This window comes from Carassius gibelio, chromosome A15, assembly GCF_023724105.1.
Source record: "Carassius gibelio isolate Cgi1373 ecotype wild population from Czech Republic chromosome A15, carGib1.2-hapl.c, whole genome shotgun sequence".
Lineage (NCBI taxonomy): Eukaryota > Metazoa > Chordata > Actinopteri > Cypriniformes > Cyprinidae > Carassius > Carassius gibelio.
The window spans coordinates 5,192,541-5,204,867 of NC_068385.1; the positions used below are offsets into that span (position 1 = coordinate 5,192,541).

The 12,327-nt window shown below is 35.8% G+C and overlaps 2 protein-coding genes across 2 annotated transcripts; both read right to left on the reverse strand.

The window, feature by feature from the left end:
- Positions 1–1,114: 1,114 nt before the first annotated feature.
- Positions 1,115–4,643, reverse strand: irgq2 (immunity-related GTPase family, q2). Its single transcript, XM_052615970.1, has 2 exons — positions 4,466–4,643; positions 1,115–3,455 (listed from the first exon to the last, which is right to left on the reverse strand). Exon 2 carries the CDS (start codon positions 3,432–3,434, stop codon positions 2,295–2,297), a length of 1,140 nt encoding a protein of 379 aa, XP_052471930.1. The 5' UTR covers positions 3,435–3,455; positions 4,466–4,643; the 3' UTR covers positions 1,115–2,294.
- Positions 4,644–5,625: 982 nt separating this feature from the next.
- On the reverse strand, positions 5,626–9,076 carry LOC128028574 (myeloid cell surface antigen CD33). The gene is made up of 8 exons (XM_052615837.1): positions 9,006–9,076; positions 8,806–8,886; positions 8,323–8,688; positions 7,775–8,065; positions 7,413–7,496; positions 6,916–7,033; positions 6,757–6,808; positions 5,626–6,325 (listed from the first exon to the last, which is right to left on the reverse strand). Exons 2-8 carry the CDS (start codon positions 8,864–8,866, stop codon positions 5,963–5,965), a joined length of 1,335 nt encoding a protein of 444 aa, XP_052471797.1. The 5' UTR covers positions 8,867–8,886; positions 9,006–9,076; the 3' UTR covers positions 5,626–5,962.
- Between the last annotated feature and the right edge of the window lie 3,251 nt (positions 9,077–12,327).

A 12,327-nucleotide genomic window follows, 5' to 3' on the forward strand; every position in this document is an offset into this window, starting at 1 on the left:
GAAATCTTAATTATTAAAATATAAAAATGTGTTTGACTATAATGTACTGGACTTATTTAGTGCCTTAAAAACAACTGAGTACAATTAATTTCTGCTTAACTGCAGTATATATGAATTTGATCAAGTATTACTGAGTGAAAATGACAATTTTTGTATTATTCCTCACTTCCAGGTATTTTAATAAATCGGTTCACTATAGCTTTATTGCTCATTCAGCTTATCAAAACTCCTAAACGCTTGCTCTCCAACATCGCATAATCACGGATGAGGCATGCAGATAGTGATAAAAATGCCAGAAGTCAGTAGTAGACAGAATATAAAATTAGTTATTTGAATTCATTTAATTTGCATTTAAATTGGTTTAATTTTCATATATTTTCTAGTAGTGCACTTTGCTCACATTTATTTGTACATTAAATTACAAATAAAAAAATACAAACGAGCTTGTGTCTTATGTTGTGATCTAGAATTGAAGAATATATTTTATTTGTACATGCATTTGAGAGACGTTCTTGTATGCTGCGTATACATGCACAGTTTGCAGCTTTAATCACCATTACATGACTTAGCTGATGACAGAACTAGGTACTGTATGTATGCTCATAGTTTCTTCTGCGATTTATTTATGATGAACTGATATAGATCATGGATCCAAGCTGACAATACTGTTAGAAGAGCCATTGTTAGATCTGGTGGAGAAACCAATTCTGACCACCAGGTGTCGCTAAAGCGCACTGTGCTAAAAGCTTCGCGTAATGAACCGTTTTTCGGCATAATTTCATGAAAGCCTCAAACCCAAATGGTTCATTAAGCCTCTGTTTGCCATCACTTTAAAACACACCAACAAAATCAACACTATGTCATTGGGTACTGGCAACACACTCATCATGGGAGAAGGTACATCTCACTGAATAACGCTCTTCATCTTCTTAAATACTGGCTCCTCTTGACAATGACGAGGAGCAGCTGGTAGGTCCAGTCACCTAGACTAGGAAAGGGAGGAGCACAGAAAATAGGACAAAACATACAATAAAAACTCCCAGAATGTTGCTGGGTCCACTGGCAGCATATCATGAAATTCATGCACCATGAAAATAGAACACAAATTCATACAGCCTGGGACATAACATATTTATTCAAATTATTAAATTGATGCTGCCTTATTGGGACAATAAAGCCCTGCCTACATCTGTTTCATAACTTTAGTAATTATGCTTCCCATGAGACACTTCATTTAAAACATTTTAATATTTCAATCATTTTCATTGAAAATAAACACTTTTATGATCTGATATGTGATAGGAAAAGGGAGAAGAACGAGTTCTAAATGGATTCAAATAAAAACATAAATACATGTAGAAAACGTATCCTTGTGGCGTGGCTAACACAGAAGAGTGTAAGCTCTTGACAAATGAAGCTTGTACAGGTTTAGAACGACATGGGGGTAAGTGATTAATGATAAAATGTTCATTTTAGGGTGGAGTATCCCTTTAAGTAATCCCTGTGTATTCGTGTTTCCTGTATGCTCACTGTTATTCAGATGTAAGAGGATTTGATGTTGCACATGGAATTTAATTTATGCATGCTTTGTAAAAAGCTGTGCAGTGTAAAAAGGTAATGAAAGGCTAAATGAAGTCCAGTAACGTGGTTATGACCATGTAAGACATTGAAACATAACAAGAAAAGGAAACGGAACTAATTGCAATTTTTTTAAATATATATTTTTAAATAGCAGAAGTGTACCATTGCCCTTTAAGTCTAAACAACATTCTAATGTTAAATAAACTCTATACAGACTTGTTACACATATACAGAGATGCAAATGTGTGACCTTGTGACAAGAATAGACATTTTGAAACCAAAATATGTCATTTGTGTATATCTGATGGGGGACTTTTATTATTTTTTTATTAGTAGTATTATGACTACAGAAATGTTTTTGTATTGGTTTATTCAAGTTTATGATAAAAATAATAGCAATAACAATAATAAAAAATAATAACGTGAATGTGGAATAAAAAAAATCTGCATTTGAAACTGATATAAAAGGGGGGGGGGGGGGGGGGTCATGAATTTGCATCCCTGATGGGCATTTATGATAGTTAACTATTAAAATGAACTGCACTGAAAACTAATATTATATGGCATATTAATCAACTAAATAATGAAAATGAAGTGTGTTATTCTTTTTTTAATGAATATATTACGTATAGTTTAAATGCTAGGGCTATAGTCCATTTAGGTATCAGTCCACGTTGAGTATGATGTGTGTTTGTGTATTGATACTGCTCAGTCTACTGTCCCTCTCCTGTTACCATAGCAACCACCTTCTCAGCATCAGAACCCATATCGTCAATAGCAGTGTTGAGTGCCTGCAGCATAACGGTGAAAGATCGGCTGACGGATCTGGCGTGTCTCGGCATGGCTAGATCCACAAGTCTGGTGGTTGCAGTGCTGGTGTCTTTCTCGGCTTCTGCGAGTCGTCTTTTAACTTCGCTCTTGCTGACCTCCACAGAGAGAGCACAGGTGCGCAGGGCCTTCAGCCTGGCTGGGTCGAGACCCCGCTGCCTCGCCAGCCGCTGCAGAGAGTCATCGTCCAGGCAAAGTGAGATCTGAGCCTTGTTCAGAATCCGTATGGCCACCGTAGCGTCCACCATGGAAGCCACCAAAGGTACAGGAATGGCAGAAACGCCTCCGGATAATGAGGCAGCGGCCCACACCAGTGCCTTAAAGGCATCTTTCTTCTGAGTGACCAAGGAGTTGGAGATTGTAGGAAGTGCTAGAAGAAGAGCATGCGATCTGATCTCTGGAAGGTCACCTCGCATGACCTCTAAAAACTTCAGAAAGTCCAGCTTCTCCAAAGCTGAAGGTTGTACCAGAAACACCTTGGGCAGAGGAACTCCTTCTGTCTTGAGGACTTCTAAGCTTGCCTTCTTCTTCACCTCCAGTGTTTTCTCAGTGTCCTTCATAGATGATAGTAAGATGAAGTAAACTGTCTCTTTCTGCAGCGACCTCACTTCCCTCCACACCGCCACACTGTTAACACTTGGTTTCTCTGTGAATGTGATAATGATGGAGTTGTATCTCATAACTTTGAAACGTTCGACATAGTCCTCTGCCTCAAAAGAAGCGTTGCTAGAGATGGATGGCAGATCCCAAAGGCGAAAGTCAGGGTGCTTTGGATTCGGGAATACGGCTAGATCCTCTGGGGCAGCGGATGATGGAGTACGGGCTGCGGATTCATCTTCTTGGCTCAGTCCTCGAAGTGAATTTATAAAAGTGGCTTTTTCAGCATTTCTGTCTCCAATGATCGCAATGTTGATTCGGCTGATCAGCATGTCCTCCATTGCATCTCTTATATCCGTAATGTTGTTCTTTTCAATGGACTCCTTTAGTGTTTCCAGCAGGTTAAGACTCCTCAGCACATCAGCCATGTCTGGTAGGTGAAAACTAATCTAAAATTACAAAGACACATCATTTACAGTGTTTGAAAGCAGAGTTGGGATTGTGATGTGTGGTTCAGATTTTAGGAGTCTGTAAGATTTTATACTTTTATTCACCAAAGACGGATTAAATATATCAAAAGTGACAGTAAAGACATTTATAGTATTACAAAAGTTTACATTTTAAATAAATGCTGTTCTTTTGAACTTCCAATTCAACAACATTTGATAGAATCAAGAAATGTTTATTGAGCAGCATATCAGAATGATTTATGAAGGATTATGTGATGAAGACTGGACTAACGGCTGATGAAAACGCAGCTTTACAACACAGAAAATTACATTTTAAAATATATTCAAATAGAACAAACTTCATTTGAAATTGTAATAATATACTCTTTAATGTAACTGTATATTTGATCAGATAAATATTAGAGACATAAAACTTTTTTTCAAAAACATTAAAAAATCTTACAGACTGCTAACTTTGTAATGTTACCGTAGCTTTATATATATATATATATATATATATATATATATATATATATATATATATATATATATAGATATATATATATATATATATATATATATCTATATATATATATATATATATATATATATATTACTATTTTATTTACAGTATTTCCCCATTTTACAAAAAGGCAGGCATTTTTTTTATGTAAATGTAATTTATTTACTGACAAATACAAAATCTAGTAACTTTATAAGTAGAGCAATGATTATCTGTGGTCATAATAGTTGCACATTTAAACATTACATGTTGCAGTCAAATGCATGTTCAGAGCAAGAAATATATTTTGAATTTCAAAACCAGCATGCCAAGCATAATGCTACTAGAAGAGCAAACTAAAGTGAAAATAGGTAACATACTGACACATTTCTTTCCATAAATAGTAAACATGAACCTTAATTAGTCATAATAAATAGGAGTAATGTAATAATGAGTATATAAATAACAGCTTTGAAGTGGTTTTCAGTGTATCAGTTCTAACACTTACCTTTTTTTCAGATCAGGATCACAGCCAGTGTGGTGGACCACAGAAAAAATGGTTGAAAATATCAAACCACAACAAGATAACCAAGACAGTGACACGCTCAAAGGCTATTTAAAGATTCCCTGTAGTGTGTGGAACATTCCAATCCTGTTATCTAATGCCTAATCCTGCTCACACACACGTGACCCCTGAGGAGAAATGAGCAGGTGTGCTGATTTACAGTTCTTGAGGAATCCGCTAATATCAAAACAGACACACCCTTCAGACAATCCTAAATATTTAACATCCCCAAAATGGATTATAGTTTTTCTAAATTGTTTAAACACATTGTGTTGTCCTCTGTCTAAATATGCTTTTCAATTGAAGGTTCATGAAATGCACCTTTGAGCGATTTCAGAAAACTATGTAATACATTTTGAGCAACATGGCAGTAGCAACTGATAATGTAGGAAACCACAAACAAATGTATATAACCCGTTGCATGAATGTACCTACGCAATTGCAACTTGATCAAAAGATCAAAACTTTTTATGATGTGCCCAAGTGACTAGATAATGTGGAGGTTGCAAAAGTAGTTTTGAGAATTTAATTTCTGATTCAAGAATTGCATGAAAGCCACTGAGAAAAACTGTAAGCTGACCCTTTATCCAACTGATTGCACTGTATTTTATGTAAAATCATTTACTGTTTTTAACTGTCTTCATTTTTTTAAAGTCAATTTTTAAATCATTTTCAAAGTTTTTAAATTATTGGTTTCATGTTTATTTTACTTTCTTTTATGTAAAGCATTTTAAATTACCATTGTGTACGAAGTGTGCTATATAAATAAACTTGCCTTGCTTTCACAGTTAGTTATTTGTTGTGCAACGTTGCTAGCCTTTTTCTCCATTATTCAGGTTTTTGAAGTGAAGTGTTAAGGCCTATGTGTGACTCTGTCAAATGATTGCAACACATCTGTGCTTTCGTCAGTTGCAAAAATGTCTGATGTCACTTCAGGTCAAGAGTCGTTTGAAAGAAGAACAAGAAACTACCCTTTGACTGCTAAATCATCAAAGCCCTATACTGAATGTTGACATATAATAACTCTGTATAACAGTAAACAATTTAAATCCTGAATTTATTATGCATTTGACACTTTTGTACCCAATAAAAGCAAATGAAGCTGAAGGTAACAATCCGAAACTTTATTTAATTTACATTAATACAAATATTTGCAGAGGTTGCAGGAAGCACAAACTTCCTTAAATGCATATTAGAAACATTTTCAACAACAACAAAAAAAAAAAACTTGCAAGAAACCGGGAAATTTATATTTTCAAACATGTAAACAGATGTTGTAGAATAATTTCAGGAAATTTCATGCAGCTATTAATTTGAAACTATTAAGATAGACACATAAAAGCTCAAAAATAAAACATTAATTATAAGCATCTGAACTTAATATATAAACATTTTCTTAAAAGTTCTAATATTGTTGGTTGTATTTAAGACTGTAGGTCCTTAACTTTTCAGCTCCTGTGAGTTAGAATAAGCTTCCTCCTCTCCATCCATCTGGTTGGGTGTTTCAAGCTGGTCATCTTCATCCTGAAGAACTTCCTTCTCCTTCCCATCTCCTCTCCTGTCCCTCTTGATCTCAGCATAGTCTGTGTCTGTAGGTTCTGTCTCTTGCTCCTCAGGCGGTCTAGCCTTTAAAAGGGAGTAGTCGATGCTGGCGTAGTCGACCTCTCCTGCTTCCACCCCGACTGCTTCGTCTACCTCTGCTCTGTCTGTTGGTTCAGCCGTGTTTGGGTTCCCTCCACTAAGCTGTCCATGAAGAGGTGTTTGCTCATTGATTCCAGTCTGAGCTACGTCTGTCTGCACCATCTGATACATACAAAATATATCTGTATTCTTTTGACATTCATTTATGGAAGAGAAGTCATTAGAGGATTCTATCAAGTGTAATTTTAGAAAATTCTCTGTTTGGCGTCATTCACATATGTTATATTATTCAACTACTATTATATACTTAATTGTGAGCCCCAACATTGATGTTAAACTATATTTATGGCACTGGCTTTTGAGAAAAAAACAAACAAAAAAAAATCCAATGTGTTTCGAATGATATTAGGTTGAGTAAACAATGACGCAATTTTTGTTTCGTAAAAAATAATGCAATACTCCAGAGTGACACAACAGCGTGAGATATTTCTGTATGAGACTGTGTTTAAACGAAACAAAATGTACATATTATATTATAGACACATATTATTTCCTATATTCATATTCAGTAATGCTTATTGATTCTGTTTTACCTCCAAATTGTCTTCAGTCTCTGTATTTGCAGTTGGCGCTTTGTGTTTGCATCTGTTAAGAAAAGATTTTGAGCTGATCAGACATGAAGCAAACATTTAAATGCTATAAATTATAAGGACAAATGTGGTTTGATGGTTTTAGGCGAATGATAGGCCTACCTGTGGCAAAACACCCAACAACACAAAACCATTGAGTAGATGAGCGCCGAACACATCATTCCCACCACAAATGTGAGTATCGTTGAGATGTTCAAATTCTTAAAGAAATCTTCTATACCTTGAGTTTACACAGAATTGTTAGTAATATCTATAAAAGTCAATAGACAATGCCTGGTGTTCAGAGATGGGAGTATCAGATTTGTCCAAGTAGGACATGTTTCTGAAATCTTGTCTTGGAACAACATTTAACCCAATATCTAACCATAAATTGCCTTTATAATCAGAGAAATGTGATTCAGTCATCCATGCCCAGCCCTGGTCCTAAACATAACCACCTCCCTTAACCTTCTCCTAATATCGGATTCGTTGAAAGCAATGTTGTTCAAGAAGACCCAAAGATGTCAAAGAAGGAAAATGTCCTAATTGGCTAAATCATAATTGCCCTGAAATAAATACACAGAGTCTGCAGTATGTAAATTACCTGTTTTGTTGTTTACCTGTAGTTTTTGTGGTGTCATTTTGTGGCATGTTTTCACTTCCAGGACTGAAGGACTTGTTCACTTTCAGTTCATTTGTATCACCTAGCATGTGATGAATTTGATATTATAATTAATAAACACATGTTTTGGCTTTAGGGCTGCCCCCTGCAAAGACGTGTGTAGCAATTCAATATTTCAACAGTTGCCAACACATTTACACATTTTCATTTCATTGTTCAAAGGTTCATTGTTTTTGACACCATATTGACTGGTATGCAAGAAATAAACACTTTTATTTATACTTTTTGAAGATTTTTTGCTTTATGTAACGGTGTAGTAGTAGTAGTTCTAGTGGTTAAAGTGTAAATTTGTAAACTCACTCGTGACATTCAGGGTCCTGTTTGTACTGATGGTTTTGCTTCCGTAGCTCACTTCACATGCTACAATGGCATCGTGCAGGTCAAAGGTTGGAGTAAAGGTCAATGTAGAATTGTAAAGGCTTTTGGAGTTGGTCAGGATGATGTTATCCTTTAGATAGGTGATGTTTTCCCCTCTTGTCTTGATCCACCATGTTATTTTAGGAGGAGTTTCAGGACAAGGAAAAGGAGCTGAACATTTGAGATTGGCCTTCTGTCCTTCAATGAGAAGAGGAACCTTCATTTTAGGCTTATCTGCAAATAGAAGTACACAACAAAAGTTGTACACTGCCAACATTTACCGCAGTCTAAGAAAGTGAGTCATTCTTTGAGTACAGATTCATATCAAACAAAAGAATTGCATATTGTACTTCAAGAAATTTACATTAAATCATTAAAACATCAGAAGTGTGCAGTGTGAGCTCTGAAATACAATTTCAGAGAACTGAAAGAGAACATCAGACTAGACAAGAACGCATTACCTGTTTAACATTGCCAAACATAAGCATTACCTTGGATGGTGATCTTAACTGTGAGGTTAGAAGTGTTTCGACTAGACTCCTCCAGTATGAGCATATAATATTTTTTATCATTTGCTGTTATGTTTTTCATGATGATGCTGCAGTTGTTCTTGGTCAGATCGTGTTCAAGCATCTCAATCCGTCTTGATTTATTTTCTTTCACGTTTTCGTCGGTCAACTTTTTAAAGTTGAATATTTCACTACAGTCACCTTTTTTATTACACGCATTCCACCGAAGATTACTAGGTTTTTCTTCATCTGGATAAGTGAAGGTACATGAAATGAGAACACACAATCCTGTAACTGCAGTAACTTCTGGTGGATGGAAGGTGATGTTCCAGTCAGTCTTTTCTTGGCCTTGAATAAAACAAGCACTTTAAGCTTTTTCAATATAATCTACTTTTTAACATATTGAATATAAAAATTCTAAGTTAAATGTAAAACATTAGAAACATCACAATATAAGATGTGTACCTGTACACAACATATTTAATATCAAAATAAAGAGGATTGTACAAGTTGTGGTGATCTGCATTTTGGATGTATTCAACAAATCTGCACAAACACAAACAAACAAATAAACATTAATTTAGCCTTTAACATTTCTAAACAAACTATACATAGCCTACTATAATATAACATATGGATACTGCACTAAAGAGAGAGCTTCTTACCGTTTTCTCAATTCAACCCCTTCACAATGTTATCGAATTGCAAAAGCACACAAGTAACAATTTAAATGCATCCTTCCTCTTGTCATGTTACTTCCTCTTTAAAATGCCTTATAAATGAGTTTTAATCAGTATGCGGCTGGGGGTGATATATATATGATATATATATCACTTTAAAAGTCAGTTTCAACCTGGTACTACAGTTTTACAGAAATCATTCAAACGTTCAGATATGCTGATTATACATTTTTCAGGTTTCTTTGATGGATAGAAAGTTCAGAAGAACAGCATTTATCTGAAATATAATTTTTTGTAACATTATAAATGTTCAGCATTGTAACTTTTCATCAATTTAAAGCATCCTTGCTAAATAAAAGTGTTAATTTCTATAATTTCTCAAATAATAAATAAATAAATAATACTGACTTCAGGCTATTGAAAGGTATATGTATAATGTTACAAAAGCTTTTTATTTATTCTACACTCATGGCGCGCACACATATTAGGATAATTTAGATGCCTGCCTCCGTTGCGAGTCCCATCAAGAACTTTACAGATTCAGCTACTCTCTTCTTCTTTTTCTGCCTGGCTATTTGGCCTGCATCACTCATTGCAGAGCAAACATGTTCTTGATGAAGTGGCTTTGAAAATGTGGTAAAAGCCAATGAGGAAGAAGTTGGGGTGAAGCGATCTTTATATATGTGGAGCAAAATACTTAATTGCTCCGTCTACAGTGCATTGTGATTGGATGTTTACACTGTCAATACAGGAAAAAAACCAATGGGCCACTGGCTGCTCGATGTTCCTGCGTGACATTCCTCGGCAAAAAAGGAAAATATATATTTAAAAAAGGCTCGGTATGCCCGATTAACAATCCAGCCCTGTAGAGAGTGGAAAATTACCAGATGAATACTCTGCAGTGGAGTCCTAAAACTGCGTTAAAAACCCACTTGAGTCGCCTGGGGCGCTTGAATAGGAGCCCTTGTGCACAGCTCCTCTGACTAGAATGTCCAGTAATACATCTGAATGCTCAATTTGGTGTGCTATTTCTGATGTCCAGGAGCTGATTTCTTAAGACAAGACAAGCAAACAAAAAATTTACAAGTACCAAGAGCAACAAACATGGCATGGTTTTGAGATTGTGTTTATAGTTGAAATGGTGAGTTGTTTCATTAATTGTGTGTTAGCAATTGAGAAAGACTGTAAAGCCTGGTTTAGACTGCACGATTTTTAAAGTAGTCGGGTCACACTGCATGACTTTACAACAGGAAGAATCGTCGACAAACTACATTTCACAACCAAACACACATGAGATGTAACAAGGAAACAATGCGATATCATCCGTGCAAGACCGGAGTTCTCACGTGAGACAGGGATTATTATTAAAAATGGTAGCCCACAAGAAGCTTGCGATACGAATTGCCTGTGCGTTGATTTGCAGTGAAAAACAAGAAAAAGAAATGAAAGGAAGGAGGAGGGAATGGTTGGGGAGATGTGAGCCATGGTTGCTGATATTGTGGTCTATAACTCCTCCTCAAACACCCCGCTACTCTGTATCTTGTTCTCTCATTGGCTATCGGTCATTGCCGAAGTAGTTTTCAGTCAGAACACTTTTCACACGGATGTATTTTGAATCGCTGACAGGTCCAGACATTTAGCATGCTAAATATCTCACGGGCGTCGGCGAATCGTCGGCGATTCTCCAGATAGCGTCTTAGCTCATTCACATTGTGTGATTGTCACTCGCGTGAATGAACACCGATTTCCTTGTGATTTCGGGCATTTGTCAGCAATTTCTCAAAACCTGTCGGCGAGCCAAAATTGGGGCCAAAATCTTGCAGTATGAACTCAGCTTAACATGCATTTCATAATCCAGTCACAAATGGTCAGCCCTAAAAACAAACGTAAATCATTTATAAAGTGTTTTATGATTAGATTACCACATTGCATTTAGGCCTGTCTTTGATTACTTTTATCCACAAATCTGCACAAAAACAAACCACCGCCACCGCCAGGCACCAAGGAAAGTGTTCACCCAGCTGGTGGGGGGCTGAGTGGCAGTGTGTCTTGGAACCGGAACAATAAATATATATATTTTTCTCCTCTCTCCCATCTCTCGTCTCTGTCGCTCCTCATCCTTCAGTCTCCTTTTCTCTCGCCTCGTCTGCCTGGAATGGAGCGAGGCCGGTGGAGTGATTGGAAATGAGCGACACCTGCTCCACTCACTGGTCTCGAGTCCCATGGAGGAGATCCAGAAGGATAAAAGAGGACTTACGACAGTGAAGGACGAGAGATGTAACTGCGTCACAGACATATTTCCTGTATTTGGTTCAACTGCATAAAACTTTTGATTAACTAATGGGACGGACATACAATATAGTGTTGTAAAAATGCTTTAGTCACACATTTTGTACATTTAATTCTTTGCACTTTAAAATAAACTTCTACATTTCTATCACTAGTGTGGTTACTGGGACAGGTGAAAACTCTGCCCACTCATCACATGATACTGGTCATGGGCATCAAATGAAATGTAATTGTCCTTTATATTAAACAATTTAAAGGGATTAAAGTGAATAAAAAAAAAAACTGATAATTAACTACAATTTATTGTAAAGTAATGCATTTGGAAATCTTCATTTTACTAAAAGGCTTCCAGGAATGTCAAGTAACCATGTTTATTTAATGAATTCACAATACGCACACATTCATTCTTAATATTATACCTTATTAACCTAATATATTACTCATATTTATCAAATGAAAACCAATACATTTCTGTGTTCTACACAACTTCTCGTGTGCATGGTTAATATACTGTACACCCGAGTGGAATAAAATATACTTTAGTCCTGCTAACATCCCCTAAAACACAAAAAGGATGAAATTTAAAGACTTTGAAGTAATTCACACTGTTTATTTGAAAAAAGAACATCTGAACAAGAAAAAATCATCCAGGAATGGCACAAATAAGTTTATGGATCTATGAAGAGGCAGTGACTAAAATATAATATTTAAAAATTTCTGAATAATCAAAAACTAACATAATAAAAAAAGAAAAAGAAGAAGCTCCTTAAAATCAAGGAGTTCCTTAAAATCAAATGATTCATTTCTCTCTTTCAAACAAGTTCTTATATTTGACCTTACCGCTTTAAGTCAAACCATTCAGTGTTCTCGTAAGTTTTAATTTTAGAACTGCAGAAGGAGCTCACAGATGTGCAAGATGCTTCCTGCCTCTGTTGGAGAACTTCCTCATTTTATGCACAAATGGTTTATTGTTGTACATGCAGTTATATGGAAATGAACAGCATATGTCTGCAAAAAA

Coding starts and splice junctions, on each gene's coding strand:
- irgq2 (XM_052615970.1), bottom strand. CDS start 3,434: ATGGCTGATGTGCTGAGGAGTCTTAACCTGCTGGAAACACTAAAGGAG.
- LOC128028574 (XM_052615837.1), bottom strand. CDS start 8,866: ATGCAGATCACCACAACTTGTACAATCCTCTTTATTTTGATATTAAAT. Junction 6,809..6,915: donor TGTTGGGTGTTTTGCCACAG/GTAGGCCTATCA, acceptor TTTTCTTAACAG/ATGCAAACACAAAGCGCCAA. Junction 6,326..6,756: donor AGACTGAAGACAATTTGGAG/GTAAAACAGAAT, acceptor TGTATGTATCAG/ATGGTGCAGACAGACGTAGC.